The sequence below is a fragment of the Alosa sapidissima genome, chromosome 5, assembly GCF_018492685.1.
Source record: "Alosa sapidissima isolate fAloSap1 chromosome 5, fAloSap1.pri, whole genome shotgun sequence".
NCBI classification, from domain to species: domain Eukaryota; kingdom Metazoa; phylum Chordata; class Actinopteri; order Clupeiformes; family Clupeidae; genus Alosa; species Alosa sapidissima.
In genome coordinates, this window is record NC_055961.1 from 31,244,271 (window position 1) to 31,262,560 (window position 18,290).

At 40.7% G+C, this 18,290-nt stretch overlaps 1 protein-coding gene across 2 annotated transcripts; it reads right to left on the reverse strand.

The window, feature by feature from the left end:
- Positions 1 to 47: 47 nt before the first annotated feature.
- gusb (glucuronidase, beta) lies at positions 48 to 13,343 on the reverse strand. Of its 2 annotated transcripts, none has more exons than XM_042091725.1 (12): positions 13,060 to 13,343; positions 12,096 to 12,281; positions 11,728 to 11,909; positions 10,131 to 10,273; positions 8,630 to 8,817; positions 6,400 to 6,555; positions 5,871 to 6,049; positions 5,543 to 5,689; positions 3,062 to 3,161; positions 2,689 to 2,865; positions 2,324 to 2,459; positions 48 to 1,376 (listed from the first exon to the last, which is right to left on the reverse strand). In XM_042091725.1, exons 1-12 carry the CDS (start codon positions 13,264 to 13,266, stop codon positions 1,228 to 1,230), a joined length of 1,950 nt encoding a protein of 649 aa, XP_041947659.1. In that variant the 5' UTR covers positions 13,267 to 13,343; the 3' UTR covers positions 48 to 1,227. The 2 variants fall into 2 exon arrangements, with proteins under 2 accessions (XP_041947659.1, XP_041947660.1); XM_042091726.1 differs by having other exon boundaries at positions 3,077 to 3,161; positions 13,060 to 13,342.
- Between the last annotated feature and the right edge of the window lie 4,947 nt (positions 13,344 to 18,290).

Genomic DNA, 18,290 nt, shown 5'->3' on the forward strand with positions numbered 1-18,290 from the left:
ATAGAAAAATAACATTCTATATTCTTCAAGCATGACTAAGACAAATGTACACACATGTACTCTGAATTTATTTAAAAATGGCATACAATTCTCATGGATCATTGTCCGGCATAGAAAGGGGGAAGCCTGCAGAGTATACCAATTACACAATGTGATCTCTTCTGCAATAGTTATTATGCGTAGAATACAGAATTAACCATTAGACACAAATGTAATGGTTTGGCAGCATAGGGTCACCTCAACCTGCTGGTATTCTGCACTAAATGGAGACGGCCTGTACTTAACTCAACCTGGTCATGACTCGGACATCTTTATGGTAGCTCTGCTACTTATAGGTACAGTACAGTGGGGGCACATAATTTATCTCCTCTGGGAACATATAGGCAGGCAAGGGTGTCACATTTACATTCAAGTGCTTCACGCCATTTGGACAGGACAACCCAAAGTACAGGACAGGCCAGCTGCACATAACGTTACTGGTTGAGGGACATCACAGCATCTTGTTTTCCCATCTCAAGGGCAAGATTTAGAATAACTTAGACATGTATGTAAAAGGTGATGTGACTAGTCCTTGCAACCAGTGCATTTTCATACAATGTTTAAAGGGCTTTTACTCTGTAAGCACAGAGGCTGCAGTTAGTTCAAGAATTTCAGTGTATATTGGTACAAGGTAAAAGCAGGTGGAATGTCATGGATGTTTGGAATGTTCAACACAAAGGGTGAATTGATGGACTGTGTTTCAAAGGAGGGACACTGATAACTGGTATGCTTGTCAGCAATAAAAACAAAGTGACTTCAGTGTTGCAGTCGAAATAAATGCTGCCACAACCATATAAAAGACATGAAATGTATAAAATGGGTAAATTAAATGATAGATGATGAATCCATGGAAGTATTTTTTCACACAAAAATGTCACCTTTTTTCACCACGCAAGCAATTCTGTGTTGTGTGTGCGCATGTGTGTTTCCCCCACAATCCAAGCACTCAAATGAGTGATAAACAAAAACAAATAAAACAAAAGCCTGATTCACCTGATGTCGAAAGCCACCTGTGATGAACTGAAATACAATTCTCAGGCATTAATGGGACTATACAAACAACAATATAATTCCAGCTCTGATGTAGATTCACAATTAAGTATAGCAACAAAAAAAAAATCTTGTAAGGCACTTTGGTAGTTGTATGCCTCCATTTCACTGTACCCACAGTCGAGTCCAGGCCTCGCGTTAAGAGCAAGGGTACTTAGCCCAGACCGGAAGGATGCCCGTCTCATTGGCTATTCTCCAGTAGCGGTCCCGCAGGAGGTAGGCTGCAGCTTTGGGTTGCCTCTGACGTGTGAAGACGCCCTTTTTGTTCCCCACAACACGAGTGATGGCTAGGAAAGGAAAGAGGAGAGGGTTACTTGTGTTGTTTGGCACAAGGCTAAAGATAAAGTTGGAGAGAAGGAAGGCAGACAACCTAAGACCTAAATTTGCCTTGAGGGGAGGAATCTGTGGCATTCGGTGGAGGGTGATTTCTGTGACCTTAGACTGGCATGACCAAGCTGTTCGGAGCCGGGAGTTGCCTCTGTAAGCCTCTGCTGTAAATTCCACTGTCTGCAAACCAGGCGTTCCAAGTCTCCCACTTTGTGGACATGTTGCAGGAGCCTACCAGCTTCATTTGTCATGGCAATCTCTCAAGAACCAGATGTGTACACTACAGCATGTCAAGCACGAGGACGCCCTTGAGGGGAGTTTGGCTGAGATGTGGACGGGGACCATTAGACAGTTAACCGACTTTGAAATGTGCAAACCAATGCAATGCCTTGTGATTGTGAAGGAAGAACTAGAAAGAGCTGTGTGCTAATCCAAACAAAGAAGTGCCTCAGTGAATGATGTCCTCAGTTTGCAGGTGACATTTTTGCCTGAGAGCCAAACTTGTCCACATGGGACTTAATCTGAAGCATCACCTTTTCAAGCCATCGTATGACACATGGTCATGTCAGGCAAGACAGGGGTCGCATGAGGCCCTTCACCACAGCCATCACCTTGGCGTCCCATGATGGAAACACCTATGGAATGCTGCACTGACAGACTCATATAGCGATAGTGGTGGTGCAAGGGGATAGGTCTGGGCATGCTCACAAGCTCAGCTGGTAAAGATGTATACCCTGCCAGCCTGCCACCCCTACTCAAGCTGCCCTCGCAGGAGACAGCCCAGAGATTTCCATACCTGGCACTGGCCTACATTCCAGCAGTAGCACATATAAGGACTCATTCATTGTAGCCAAGACTGATAGCTTTATGCGAAAAGGAGGATGAAAAGGGCAAAATGGGTCCTTACTTTGTGCCGTCATAAAATCCGCAAAATTCCAAATGAGCTCGCCGATGACATATTTCTTCCTTTTCTGGTCAAACACATTGTGGTAATTTTGTAGGACTATTTTCTGGTACTCTTCTGTGAACATCATAGGAGGATCCTGCAAAAAACATTACAGATCACTTTCCATTTTTAATGCTTATTTTGTCAGTGCACTCAATATTTCAACCCTCAAATGTGGTGTCAAGTCTCTTTCTGTAGTGCCATGGGAGCCATAGACACAATCTAGCTAGCTATCTATAGCATAGCTATCTATAGATATGGTGGACACATGGTACATCTACACTGAGATAAGGGGGCAACACATCCAAGAGATTCCCACGACTTACGTTGTGCAGTCCAGGTACGGCGTCCGCCCCGTATTCGCTCTGAATAATGGGCTTCTGGTACATTCCGTACCAGTTCTCAAACTGGGTGTTCAGCTGGATGGAGATGACCTCAAAGTGGCCAGGGTCATGATACCAGGAGAAATAGCTGTTCACACACACCACGTCCACATAGGGTGCCTGTACATCAGAGGGGGCAAATAGTTAATATGGGACAGATTTGGGCGTAATCGTGCCAGACTTCATCAGGATATTGCAAACAGGAAATATGAGTAGAAGCTCATCTATTCTGAACTGAAATAGTTTTTTTTCCCCCTGAAACTGTATTAAATGGGAGAGGCTAGTGAGCCACAGCAAACCAATGAATAGCTCATACAGCCGAGAGTCTTACTCCTTTGTCCCTGGCATAGTTACTGTCGGTCACAAACGTCACTGGTCGCGTTGGGTCCAAGGACTTTGTGTGAGATACCAGTGTCCTGAAAAAGGGAGAAAAGATGAGAAATTATGTCCTATGAGTAATATAACCCACCTGTTTAAACTGACCATCTGGTATAAACTCCCATCTCTACTTATAAACCAATATGTATATAATGTCTGTAAGCCTAAAATATACATGCTACAATATATTCCTGAAACACTAAGTAGAAACACTGGTTTGCTGTTAAAACAAAGGAATGAGGCCGATCAGCAGGGGTGGACTGGCAAACTGGACATTCTGGAAAAGTCAAGAATGGCCGTCCATCCAACCGCCATCGGCCTAGCTCAATACACTTCATCAACTAAGTAGCCTAGTCCGTGTCTAGCTTTCCAAATAAATATGCTTCACTTATGCCTATCCGTAGTCTATCAGTTATCATTCTCATTCAAAAAACTAGCAACATTTGTGCCATCGCGTTTTAAATAGCAGGATAGGCACAAGGGACAATGGAAATGCTACAGCATCACCAAGGTTGCCAACTCTCGACTGAAGTAACCTATGGCGATGTCCCTGTTCGGTAGCCTATATTTTTTATCAGTCAAGCAGTGAGATGCTGATGTGAGTCATACAGAAGACAAGCCAGGCTTTAGTATTTCTGTCTGTCTCAAACTACGTTAAGATGGTGTGTTTAGCAACCAGAAATTGAAACCTTTTTTCTTGGGGGAGAAACCCCCAAATCCCTGTGTATGTGTAAGTCCGACCTGATGATGTTAAGGGTCCAGGTCTGGGTGCGCTCATGTGCACGATAGATGCCATGCACACATTAGCTGTTTCAACGCAGTTCACTCACAGAAATTGGTTCCCATGTCCCTGACCCTCAAAGACTACACATTTGCATGTTTAGTGGTAATGGTGCAGTTTTTTGCCCTTGTGCAAAACAGAGGTTGTTGCTTCATTACAAAATGACAAGGAATGATACTTGTCTAGACATTTGCGATCACAACTACTACGTACGCAAGGAATAGCTCTAAACCTAGGTCCATACACATCTTGATAATATACTGTTCTATGCACCAACCTGACCAAGTTGAAGGCTTTGTATGTATGTGCAATGTCTGTTAATCTTAAAAAGATGAACAGATGCTCAAGGCCATTTATTGATAGACCCCCCATTTATCATAACGGTATATGACATCCCTGTTGGTTTAGGCTACTTATACAAATTAAGGTAAAATAATAATCAGTCAATCAATAATAATCAGTTTTGTAAAATCTAACTGACTATTTTGAATGTCATACTTTCACTGGCATAATAATATTGAGAGACTGGATTATGATGTGTGTGTGAGCGAATAGTGGGCTTAATTGGAAGAAAGTCCAGGGCCTTTATTTTAGTCCCAGTCCGTCCCAGGCCAGCAGACACTGATACAGGTAACACAAAACTGAATTAAGAATGCACTTGCCACAGGGTTTTCAACTGCTGATTTTTTTTGTTCAGGTTAATATTTAGCTTCAAAATTTACTTTTAGCTCTTAAAAAATGATAGAGGTCCAGACCTAGAAGACCTCATAGCTGAATTTTAGTCCCGGTCCGTCCCTGCCAGTCAGTGCACCTGTAAAACATGTCCTTGCAAGAGCTATTAGGACTGAGCTTGCATGTTTTGAATTGTTTTAACATGTGGTGGTGTTTTCACCTAATCGTGGGTGTGGCCATGTTTGCTATCTCCTTGGAGGACAGAGTAATTACTAAGGACGTGGAGTTATCTCTGCCATTCTGTTATGTGTTTGTCACAGGGGATGTGTATGCAGCATTGGCTGATTCTGAGTGGCTGTGGTGATAGAACCGGCCAAAGGGACACCTAGAGCCATTTTTGTTCAGCTGAGCTTGTTCAGCTTGTGAGCAAGGAACATCTCCGTGGAGGACTTGAGCCACATCCAACCACAGTGTAAAGGATTTACTTCTAAACATCTGAATACAGGCTGGCAAGTACAGCAGCATATATGCAAGCCGGTCATAAACTCCTACCCAGATGTACATAAAAACTCCTGGGAGCAACTTGATGCTGTCTAGTTTATATTATGTAGGTTACACCTGTTCATGACTCTCAAATGAAAAGCTTCAGGTGTGCTATTCTGCTCAGACCACATTCCTTCATTCCTTCTCCCCCCACCCACACACACACACACACACACACACACACACACAGGAGGGTGTGCGCTGCAGCAATTCCACACACTGAATTAAATAAAGAAATGAATATTCTCTACTCAATATATCATGCAATAAAAATCTGATGTGGCTTTATTATCGTTTTACTTCCAGACATGTGAGATGTGTGTGCAGCAGTATATGGATGTGAAGTATTACATTATGTTATTGAGTCTTGCATATCTGTTGAGGTGTTGGCAGACAAGGCAGCAGTGTGGCTAGCTTACTCACTTGAAGTAGTATCCAGCTGGGGGCATCTCAGCTGCCGGCTCATTGGCTACAGACCACATGACCACAGAGGGGTGGTTTTTGTCTCTCTGCACCAGCTCGTCCATGACAACCAGGTGATGGGCCAGAGAGGTGTTATCAAAACTGCGTCTGAGGATGACACACGTGCCAAAGGTAAAGGGGTTATTCCCCATACGACCTCAATCAAGAAAGACAACACTGAGAAGTCCATATACACATTGCAGGCAGATATTAAATACACCCCCCCCCCCCCCGCCCCACTCCCATCATTATCATCAAAGATTCAGTAAAGAGAACATAACGGACATACATGTCCTTGATGCCCACTCCTGGGCACTCATCTATGACAACGATGCCATGGCGGTCACACATCTGAAGGATCTCCTCAGCGTAGGGGTAGTGGCTGGTACGGAAGGAGTTGGCACCAAGCCACTTGAGCAGGTTAAAATCCTTCACAACGAGAGGCAAATCCAGACCCTTCCCTCGGATCTGTCCAGAACAGAGTAGAACAAAAGCATGTACAAACAAACCGCCAATAAAGACACAGGATGCTCCAGAGGAATAACACCACTGCGGTGAACTTTCCTATTATCTGACTCCAAATGAATTAACGTAATTGGGCACTTGTTCCAAAATATTACCTAAACATTATACACTTATAACTACAGGCAATATTGAAATACAAGCCATTTTGATGCAGACTAACAGTTTTCAAAACAAAGCTATATTACACTGTAGTTGTGCTACACTTCTTCAGTGGTAGAGAGTGGCAATGCCTCATATTAATTAACACTAAGGATTCAGAGAGTGGGACAGTGCTGCCCTCTGCTGGTACTTACATCTGAGTCCTCGTGCTTGTTCACTCCGTGGAAGTAAAAGGGTTTGTTGTTGATGAGGAACTGGGTATTGGTGACTTGGACCGTGCGGATGCCAACCGGTAGAGTGTACACATCTTCCTCTTTAACACCATTTTTGGTTTCTGCCAACACCTGTACCTGAAAAACAGGAACAACTCGTGACTTACCTGAGGATACAGAGCTCTACACTAACATTTATTTTCAGGAGCACTTGTGCGCCCAAGTTAAAAAATTTAGGAGCACAGACAAAAATTTGGGCGCACAGTCAGTTCTGTACTTAACTTAATGTAACATTATACTGCAGCTAACAGTTAAACATGCCAGTGCACCAATTGCAAATATTAAGAATGACTGACAACATTTAGGCTACAGGAAACAGGATTTCAAAGGTCAATGCCTATTTTATTTTCAGTCTGTTCTATTTTCCTACATTTTGTTAATGTAAAATAATATAATACATTGCCATATTTGCATTTAGCCTGTTTATTAAGTATCCTGCCAAATGTAGGCTAATTTATTTATTTGTGAATCAATCTATAGCTAATCCAAATATGCCCATGGTGACCTATCTGACAGCATACTGCCTAATACTACTACTAAAACAGTCCATTTTCTCTTCCACAAAACCCAACATAGGCTAATCAAGGATATATGTTTTATACTTTTAGTGTTTATTTGAAATATCTGCATTGATGGGGGCAGTATGCAAACGTTATGCCTACTTTTGTTTTGCACTCCAGCTTGTATTCGGTGTAAACAAACAAGCATGCGTGGAAGCCTGGAGTTGTCAGTAGCGTTCTACCTTTGAATAAAATGGGAGTATTACGGGAGGCTACTTTTGTGCCGGTTCGCTACAGCTATATTTTGCATATTGCAGCCAATACATCAACTGGGCTAAAAGGCATGTTCGGTTACCTTTCCTTCTCTCACTGCATTCTCAGAATCTCATCCTGTTCCTCCTATATCCAATTAATTCGGTGGATAGAAGAACTAATTTCTTCAATCTTTGCATCTTGGCTGGCTAGTCTAACTTTCCGCTTTTTCTGCGCGCTCTTGGATTTGATAGAAGCGACTACTAGCGAGTCACAACGCGAAACTGCTAACGTTGATGGGAGGTGTAGTTCTTATGCTGCATTCGCGACGTGATTCTATGGTTTGCACCAGTAATGTTTGTCGATGTTGCGGTGTATTTTATAGACAAACATTGACATGGTTAGAAGTCATTCGCACCAGTGCGCCTAAATATTTTTTTGCACTCGCACGGCATCGTTTTTACTCGCGAGTGAAATGGGCGCACTGTAGAGCCTTGGGATAGTCTACAATACAATGTACAATAGAACTGAGCATGGCACACAAGCTGCAGGCGTGGGACACTGTATTTATCAAGAAGGTGGCAACGATAGGCCAGAGAGGGAGAGGGTGGAATGTGCCGTGCATGTGCCAAACCGGTGTAACTATCTGAAGAAATCTTTGTAGATTTTGAAAAGCCAGAGCAAATGATCAAGTGATAGACCTATGATCAGGTAAGAGAGCTGCTATATGCAGAGAGCTTTCTAATAAAACTAACTTATTTAAGCCTGCTTTAAGTTATTTATTTAACACATAAATTTATACAAAATGTATTTACAAAAGTTGTAGTGAAATGCTCAGTCCTCTGACTTAATTGACTGTGCAGTGTGTATATTATGTAGATATAAATAAAAATTAAATAGACAAATGATAAAAGATAAGTGTTACTGTGATATGTATGTATGAATGTCAAATAAGTATACTTATGTGATGCAAGCTGATCTGCATGACTCAAGTGCATCGAGGTTTTGTCATCATGTCATGTGCTCTAGGTACCGTCCTCATTCAAGATGCGGATAGAAGTTTTTTCCAGTCTCTCAGTACTGGCTTTCAGACAGAGATAATGTTATCCAGACTGTAGCACAGAGATGAGGCTATTGTTGGGATGACTGGGTCTCTGATGATATTCTTGGCTCTTGACTGACATCCCCTGGTGTAAATGTCCCAGTAAATGTCCTTGGGTAGTGTACTCCTATCTAACTGTATTAAATGTACATTTTTCCAGGGAAGATATTAATGACTGACACACACACACATTTTTCGTCACCCTCAATTTTCATGTGTATGTTGTGTGTCCACCAGGATTCAATAGACACAGCTCTCTACTGAGAGGGAACTGGCCATACAATACAAGCTTCCTTACCTCCATAGAGTACATGTATCCTGGATTTTCATGCATCAGGTAGGGCCACCACAGGTTGACATTTAGCACTTTGAGGACACCACTGGCTCCATTAGAAGAAGCTACACATTTGCCATCCTTGTCTGTGAGGGAGACCTTCACTGTGGCATGGCCACTGCCCAGTACAGACACTTGATAACTGATTATCCCTAAAACACAAAACACATGGAGAGACAAAACATCTAAATATTATAGTATAGCAGAGCAGGATGTTGACAGAATTTTTAGTAAAACATTCAAGGTTGGACTGCAGTGGGGTATACTACGAAGCACGTTACACATATCTAGGCTATGTAGACATATCGAGGCTTCACAAAGCCTTGACTCAGGGGTATACGTTAAGTGATACAACGATAGCAGTTATGTGATAGGCTATATTTGTCAAACTAGGCTTTCAGCTCAGATCTGTGCGCGTTCTCTGTGTTGGGATGACTTTGGCCAATCGTAAAACGTGGAGACGCACAAGACCGCCTCTATTTAAAAACAATTACTTCCGCATTCATGAGCGACAGCTTAATCTACACTGCGGTATTTTTTTGTGTCTAACCTATAACATCAAATAAATCAATTGTCATCAGTTGTTGTATGGTATGCACGTCCATAGTGGGATATTTGCATGCACAGCACTATTAAAGCGCATTCGAGATCCAAAATGTTAGGCGGAGCTCCACCTGTAAGATATATGACAGAATCCTACACGTGAGAAAACTTCGTTTTTAAGACAATTGATTGGTCAGTGGGCGGTAGATTACACGATTTGAGCTATAACTTAGCACATAACCTCCTCCCGACCAGGTTTGGTTGACAGCATAAGATACCATGGTGATATAGAGACACTAAAACAGATCCACTTTCGTGTCACAGCATACCCCGGCTTTGAGCGCAACATACCTCGCTAACCCACTAATCGAGATTTGTAGTATACCCAGAGACTTTCTAATGAGACAGCACTCAAAAAAACTCTCCATAGAAATGCATGGGCTTAGCTTAGTTTGTAACGCAGTTGTCTACGCATATCACACCCCTTCCGTGGCAGAACGGTGACATGTGAATACATCGAGCCAATCATGTGCTGTGTTGTGAATACATTGAGCCAATAATGTGGTGTGTTGTGAAGACATCGTGCCAATCATGTGTTGTGATCTCGCTGCTGGAGCAAGATTGCAGTAGATTGGTGTCGTGAAGCCTTGCGCACGCGCATTTATGCCGAGATGGATGCCCGATGAGTGCCCAAAAAGCGTTGCCATATGGCCGCCGAGTGGAGGGACTTGCCTAAAAGGACTTTGGTATACCCCACAGATGGCTTGATATCTGAATGTTATTGTTATGACTTCATCTTTTTTTATCTACTGACATTTTACTTTTACCAGATGAGCTGACATTGAACATCAACAGTCATTAAACTCTCTGAACATACAGAAAAACAGTGAGGCTCAGGCTGTGAAAGAATCACCAATCGTACCTGTGCTGTCTGAATAGGAGGTCTGCACTGTGATATCATCAATGTACACAGCAGGTGTAGTGTAGAGAAGGACTGGGCGGTGTATGCCAGCATAGTTGAAGAAGTCAAAATTAGTGTTCTGTATAAAATACCCCTCTGGATACCTGTCCATGCAAAAGTTATTTAAAAAAGACAAACAAGCTCAGTCTCATGTTAACCCCAAATCACAAGTTTCTGCTTGCTTAAATAACATACTCATTCCCATTTAAAGGTTCTCTAAGCACAGTTGGGTAATGTCACTTCTGTTGACATTTCAAACAAAACAGAGAGCTACTGTAGCTCTACAGCTCCCTCCCTCCAGTGCAACTGAAACTGTCATGAATGCGCATCTCGTCAGTGATTGGCTGGAACTGATATATTTCAATGTTTATTTCTTTTAATTTTGATGATTATAACTGACATCTAATGAAAATCCCAAATTCAGTATCTCAGAAAATTAGAATATTACTTAAGACCAATACAAAAAAAGTTTTTTTCAGAAATGTTGGCCAACTGAAAAGTATGAACATTTTTTTTTTAATTACTGCAGCAATGTGGCCTGGCATGGAGTCGATCTGTCTGTGGCACTGCTCAGGCACGGCACAGCTCACTGCTCTTGACCTTGGACCTCAGAAAACACAGTGGACCAACACCAGCAGATGACATGGCACCCCAAACCATCACTGACTGTGGAAACTTTACACTGGACTTCAAGCAACGTGGATTCTGTGCCTCTCCTCTCTTCCTTCAGACTCTGGGACCTTGATTTCCAAAGGAAATACAAAATGTACTTTCATCAGAGAACATAACTTTGGACCACTCAGCAGCAGACCAGTCCTTTTTGTCTTTATCCCAGACGAGACGCTTCTGACGCTGTCTCTTGTTCAAGAGTAGCTTGACACAAGGAATGCGACAGCTGAAACCCATGTCTTGCATACGTCTGTGCGTGGTGGTTCTTGAAGCACTGATTCCAGCTGCAGTCCACTCTTTGTGAATCTCCCCCACATTTTTGAATGGGTTTTGTTTCACAATCCTCTCCAGGGTGCGGTTATCCCTATTGCTTGTACACTTTTTTCTACCACATCTTTTCCTTCTCTTCACCTCTCTAATGTGCTTGGACACAGAGCTCTGTGAACAGCCAGCCTCTTTAGCAATGACCTTTTGTGTCTTGCCCTCCTTGTGCAAGGTGTCAATGGTCATCTTTTGGACAACTGTCAAGTCAGCAGTCTTCTCCATGATTGTTTAGCCTACAGAACTAGACTGAGAGACCATGTAAAGGCCTTTGCAGGTGTTTTGAGTTAATTAGCTGATTAGAGTGTGGCACCAGGTGTCTTCAATATTGAACCTTTTCACAATATTCTAATTTTCTGAGATACTGAATTTGGGATTTTCATTAGTTGTCAGTTATAAATCATCAAAATTAAAAGAAATAAATCAGTCTGTATGGAATGAATGTATACATTATAATAATTTTCACTTTTTGAACCGAATTACTGAAATAAATCAACTTTTTCATGATATTCTAATTATATAACCAACACCTGTATAGTTCAGTGGAACAGATATGGTGACTGGTTACTTTTTGGGGTCATTCATGTGCTGGATGGACCCTGGTGGTAAGGTGTGGAGGTCCAGGGTGTTGTTTACAGCAATGGTGATGCGGCATGGTGTTCCGGGAGTCTTTCGTGCAACTGAGCCGATGTCAGCTTCGAAAGGAAGATGGCCACCCTCATGTTCAGTCACCTTGACCCCGTTCACCCACTAAAACGTTCCACAGGAAAACAGGAATGGACAGAAATAACGCCACTGAGTGCTATTAAATGTTATCATGAGGATTTTAAAACCTCATGAGTGGCAAAGTCTTCAGCTGACACTGACAGAACAGAGCAGCAGACAGCTGAGGTTGAACATCAGGGAGATCAGTGCTTACAACTGCATTATACTTACAACCACAGAGTAATAGTGAGCACTTCCCACTCTCAGCACAATCCTGCGGTCCATGTCCTGCAGCCAGCTGCCTGGGATCCACACTTCTCTCTCATACCACACCCAGCCTATGAAATCCCTGAGCTTGGCGTCCTGGGTAATATCATTGTAGCTGGCAGGCACGGGCATATCAATCACTGGACCAGTCTGAAGAGCAGAGACAGATTTGACATTATGAGTTTATTTTCAGGTCAGGCTTGTTGTTGTTCTTCTTCGGGGTTTTACGACAGCCGGGACATCCAAAAAGTTGCATTGCTGTCACCTATGGGACTAGCACCTTAGTGCACTATATCCTGCTATATAGTCCAGTGTCTTTTAAAAATGTAAAAAAAAAAAAAAAAAACCGTTTTCCCCTCCCGCTTAACCCTAGGCCTACTTCTAAAATACTTTTCAATGATACTTCTCCCAAGCCAATCTCTCGCAATTCTCTAAATATATCTTGTCTTTGGCGGTCATACTTTCTACAAGAAATCAAAACATGTTGCAGTCACAAGTTGACATGAACACAAGCCACTCTGGTGTTTTCCTAATATAAATAAAGTAGCCTAGCCTACTGTTCAAAAACGTGTGACCAATCCTTATTCTAGAAGTAATAACCTGTTCCTTACTTAGGCTAGCCTACGTCTAATCCCCCCTCAAGTCAGGCTTGTTTTTTCACCTTCAATATACATAAATTAATGCAAATGCAACTGTAGAAAATAGGTTAAACGTCATTATGCAAACACACCCCGGGGCTTGTGCCCTCACTTGTGCCTATTTCAAATGTAATGCCCGAGACGAGTAAACATGGGCATCTTGGTTGGTTGGCGTAGAAGGTTTTTTTTCCAAATTGTTACAATATACTACATTTGTTTCCACAGAGGGATGATATATTTTCATCAACACAGGGAACATCATGCACATTTCGACAGCAATTGAAGTTTACCTCGACCAACGGACTTTGAAACCATGCTTTCTGAAATCCTAAATTCCTGTCCTTCGAAAAATCAGCTCGGAATGCCCATAGCCCGCTCAGTTCTTTAATTTCGCGGCTAGGAGATTCACGAGGGAAAAGCATTCCATTTTCCAGAGGGTAGCCAACATTCCAAAAACATGTCATGCAGAGAACGCTCGAAAGCCAAATTCGTTTCATCTCCAACTCGTTGTCTCCTGTTCCCCCTTTCACCCTTGCTACTACTACTGTGTTCACATTGAAATACAAACTGTATTGATGACTTCCGCATTTCTTGTCACATGATTTTGGTCATATGGTTACATGCACGAAAACGAGGAAGCAAGCAAAAGAGCGAAATTAGGAGTTGTCAAGCAAATGCCTACCATGCTTAGCGCGAGGATCTATATGCAGGGCTGTTTGGCTATTGAAGATGTGCAGATTGTGGAGTTTTTCAGACTGGAATGGATATCACATCTTTCACAGCAACCTGAGTATCTCAAAACTGAGAGGAAAGGTTTTTCCCCTGATGGGAATAACTAGTTGTTGGGATTCTGGATATTGTAGGTCTCCGCCAAATGTCTTGTGCCTAATTGCGTACGTTTGCAAATTCAAAATAATCTGATGTTTTTTTTCTTCTGGAATGCGCTGTGTATAATCAGAGCTGAATGATACCGGAACTTAATTCCTTCTGAAACTTGTTCACAGTTCACTAGAGGGCAGCACACTCTTTATTACTGTATGTGGTCCCAGGTAGTCTATCCAACAGCTTGGAGGCTGCAGAACATGGATAGGCTACAGATAATATGGAATGTTTATATGGAGTGGTTCTATTTCTCAGTAGGCTATTTTCAGAGTCTTCGATCAAATAGTAAACGGAAGTGGAAAAATCATCATTATTTTTTTATTCAAGAGCAAAAGTGTGATGAAATTAGCAATACAAGTGAGTTTTCTCTGCAAGACTGGGTTTGACCGACCAGTAGTCACCATTGCTGGGGATGCCACCTGGGAGATGAAAGGTTAAGTGCATACTTCGAATACCTGGCATATTTCTGTTATTATCCTGTCTCAGTGGGTCCCCTGCCAATTAAGTCGAGGCCCATGAGCTAATACAACGATTTATGTTAGGTCGCCAACTTGCAACACACTAAATATATTATATAATAATCACTCACAGTTCAGTTCATTTCCTGTCTTCCAAATATCTCAGCAAAAACATTGACATTCAATATAACTCTTTGCAGGACAGGGTGAAAGGAAGGTTGCTGTTTGTCTTTTTAAGCCAGGAATATTTTAATCCTATTTCTTTAATTAAATGTGTTCCTTTAACGGTTTTTTTTCAATTAAGGATTTAAACCTCAATCGATTATCCGTGACTTTGTGTTCACCTGATGAACCTGAGGGGAGATCTGGTTCCACTCCCACCTAATGTTTTAAATTTTTAAGGACTTTTTTTTAAAGGAATTTTTAAGGACTACTGACGCATTGCTGGTATCCCTTAAGGACAAAATGTCATGGTGAGCTTTATGTAATTCCAGTGTTTTACTCTGATGCCTACTTCAGCAAACAGGGAGAAAAAGGTTAATCAATTATTCATTAATTGGATGTGCACTTTTAAACATCACACAATGCATTGTGTGAGAAAAAATGATTTGGTAACACTCCATAATAAGGTGCCATAATAAATAGCAAACTAGTAATTACCTAACCCTTTGTTAATATTTGTGAATTGTTACTAACATATCTATTTGGCACAAGTTAATAGTTTTTTCATCATCAATTAAATATTTGTTGTTTGCATAAAATCTGTATGTTAATGTTTTAGCAAATCTATTAACTAATTTTGTATTAATATGTGTTAATAGTTAACTTAATGTATTTTTGGCACTAATTAAGTTATTTCTTACATCATTTAAATGTTAAATGTTTTATTTACAAATTATATGTTAATAATATAGTTTTCTATAGAAAAGTTAATGACTTATTATTATTTAACTAATTGATATTAAACTGTGCTTCTGCCTATCCCAATATGAACCACTCCCCATAGGACCCTTACAATAGATAGATAGGGGGAAATTCAAGAAAAAAACACGGAGCTACCTTGACATGCCGCCACTCTTGTCGGCGCCAGAAACGCTTGCAATAAAGTTGGTTAAGCTTAATTAATATATTAGTAGTATATAGCTATAAGCGTGGGGCCCCTTATAATAAAGTTGGTTGAGCTTAATTAATATATTAGTAATATATAACTATCAGTATGGGGGACCCTTATAATAAAGTTGGTTAAGCTTAATTAATATATTAGTAATATATAGGCTAACTATTAGTCAGACAGTGAAGGGACTGAGACCAAAACTGGCTTATCACATTTATTCCTTTAGGAAAAGTTCAAACAAAACATGCCTTCAGGCACTGGCATACATAAAACAGCATCTGCACAAGCAAAATAAAAAGAAGTAGTTGAATGGGCTATATTAGGCTACATGCATGATTCCTATACCATCACTGTCAGGCCTACTAGCAAGGGAGACGTGCGACATGGAATGTTCAGGTGCACAGAACGAGTTTATTAATATTCTGAGACTCACTAAACACTCACAGACGTAGACCATACATAGGTAATGCATAAACATAATGCTAAACAAAATGTATATTCATTTCCTACTAGACTGAATTGCACTTTCCATGAGCACTAAGCTAAACTACACTGAATGCATGGAAAGTTGCTAGCGGAGTTTCCAGACTCGTGTGTATGAACTCGTGGTCATAATGAAAACATTAATAAACGTTCTCTAAGTTGCTAGAATTGCTACCAAATCCTAACAATACATGTAAAGTAATATAATACAAGTGGTATATCGAAGTTTTCAACGTAAACAACATTTTACAGTTACAAACAAAGTGGAGAGTGCTTTATACAGCCAACCTACCCAATGCAAAGCATACCGCTTCTGATCAGCTATGGCAACAATGCAAGGACAAAACGCAGCAGAGCTGCAGTATACCGTTTCTCCAAAGGGGGCTCCAAAACACCAATCTCAAAAAAGCTGCTTAATTACGGCGAAAATCACATACAAACACTAAACTATATTTCTAACTCTGTTACACCCCTCCCCTGAATTTCACCAAATTCAAGCAGCAACCAAATAGTACTTCCAAAGGCAAAGAGTACACTACTTTCAAACACTAGACAGAGGGTCACCAATTACAGGACAGCCAACCACAAAGGTATCCAATAAGGATGAAGTGGAAGAAGAGGTGTGCAAACTCTCACACAACCAACCACTGGCAGTAGGGTGCCTTATACACCCCACAAGACCATAAAGCTATAAACCATAAATTCCATAAATTCTCCACAAAGCTAATCAGAAAAGCTAGATAAATAATAATATGCCATTAACTTTTATATTAGTATATAGTTTGTAAATAAACAGTTAACATTTAAATGATGTAAGAAATAACTGTTAATTAGTGCCAAAAATACATTTAGTTAACTATTAACACATATTAATACAATATTAGTTAATAGATTTGTTAAAATATTAATATACAGATTTTATGCAAACAACTAATATTGAATTAATGATGAAAAAACTATTAACTTGTGCCAAATAGATATTTTAGTAACAATTCACAAATATTAACAAAGGGTTAGGTAATTACTAGTTTGCTATTTATTATGGCACCTTATTATGGAGTGTTACCCGTGCAGTGAGAGCATAGGGCTAACTCGTGTAATTCCACTCACAGTTTTGCTGCTGTGTCTTGCTGAAGCCTGGTTAAAAATGCATACAGGCGTTCCCTGGAGAACCAACAGGGATTGACAAGGCAGGGACAGCAAAAAGAAAGTCTGCATTTCTTCTGCCATTCACTGCTAATAAGATGGTGCAGTCAAAGTGCTGTGACCATGAACTGGAGTATTATGCACTTTCTTTAAAAGAAACACTTTATGACCCAGTTTCTGTGTCCTGGAAAGTTGTTTTTGTGGGGAAAATGGAATGTTTGGGGACCTTACAGTCGCATTCACAAGTTCAGGAAAACACTTTGACACTCATGTAAAGAAAGAAAGTTTACCTGTGTAATACACCAGGCTCATGTTGCCCAATGTTCGGTTTAGTTTTATTAAAAACAGTGAGGTTGACTAATTTGTAAACTGCACACCTGTGTATTAACCGCAGTGCTCAATAGCCCTCTGAATCAGAATCAGAATGTGCTTTAATCATAAAGAATGAAGAAAAGAACTGCATTCACGTGTATAGCCCGTCCCTGTGTATTCACCTCATAGCTGAAGAAATGTCAAATCAACTGATAAACCTTGGTTAATAGGCAGGAAAGTAAGTATAAGTGCATTACTAAATGTACACTTAATATATTGATGCATCACAATACAATGATGTTGGATCCATTAAAAATGTGTTTCCTTGTTTGCATGCAGACACATTCTGTAAAACTGGGAGCACCGGCCTAAAAGAACTTGTTTTTAGAAAATACACAAGCTATGCATTACTTATTCATAAAAGCACAAAGAAAAAGTGAAAACATGTCCTCCACTGAAGTCGCAAAGCATTCAGAATCCTTGGTGCTGGCTTGCTGGAGGCAAATTAAATAATAATTAATTCAAATAAACTGTAATGAGGCTTCAGTCTACAGTGCAGTTATTCACAACTATTTACTCTTCGTCTGGTGATGTAACAGAAATGTCCATTTGGCAATACATTACATGATTATGGCCGATACTGGTGTCAAGGTCATGGCTAATTTTATGGCTGAAAAAGCCCATCCGGATATGTGTTATGATTAATCATCGTGGCTAAACTAGGTCCATGTCTAACAATAGAAAGTCCATCCAAGGTTAAGGGCTTGTGTATTGTGTGAGTGTGGGTCAAAATAACCCTAAAAGCACATAGCACACATAGCCTTCATTTTATTCAATTGAAGGTGCCTTTCACTCAGTTTCATTTGATGGAGGTACTTCACTTCAGACACTTCAGGTCCACCTTCACTCCAAACTGTTGCCTGCCAGAGAACTTGCAAGGTGGTAATACATTCATCCAAACAGGCAATCATATTGCAACAAATTGTGGTACATGAATATGATCATCAATAAGATCTCTCCAATATACTCTAAGAGCACATTGACTATAGTCAAATAAAGCCATGTGTGTATGCACTGTGCTTGCTTTGTTCGTTGGCTGCAAAAGTCACGGTTGCTAAGCATCGCT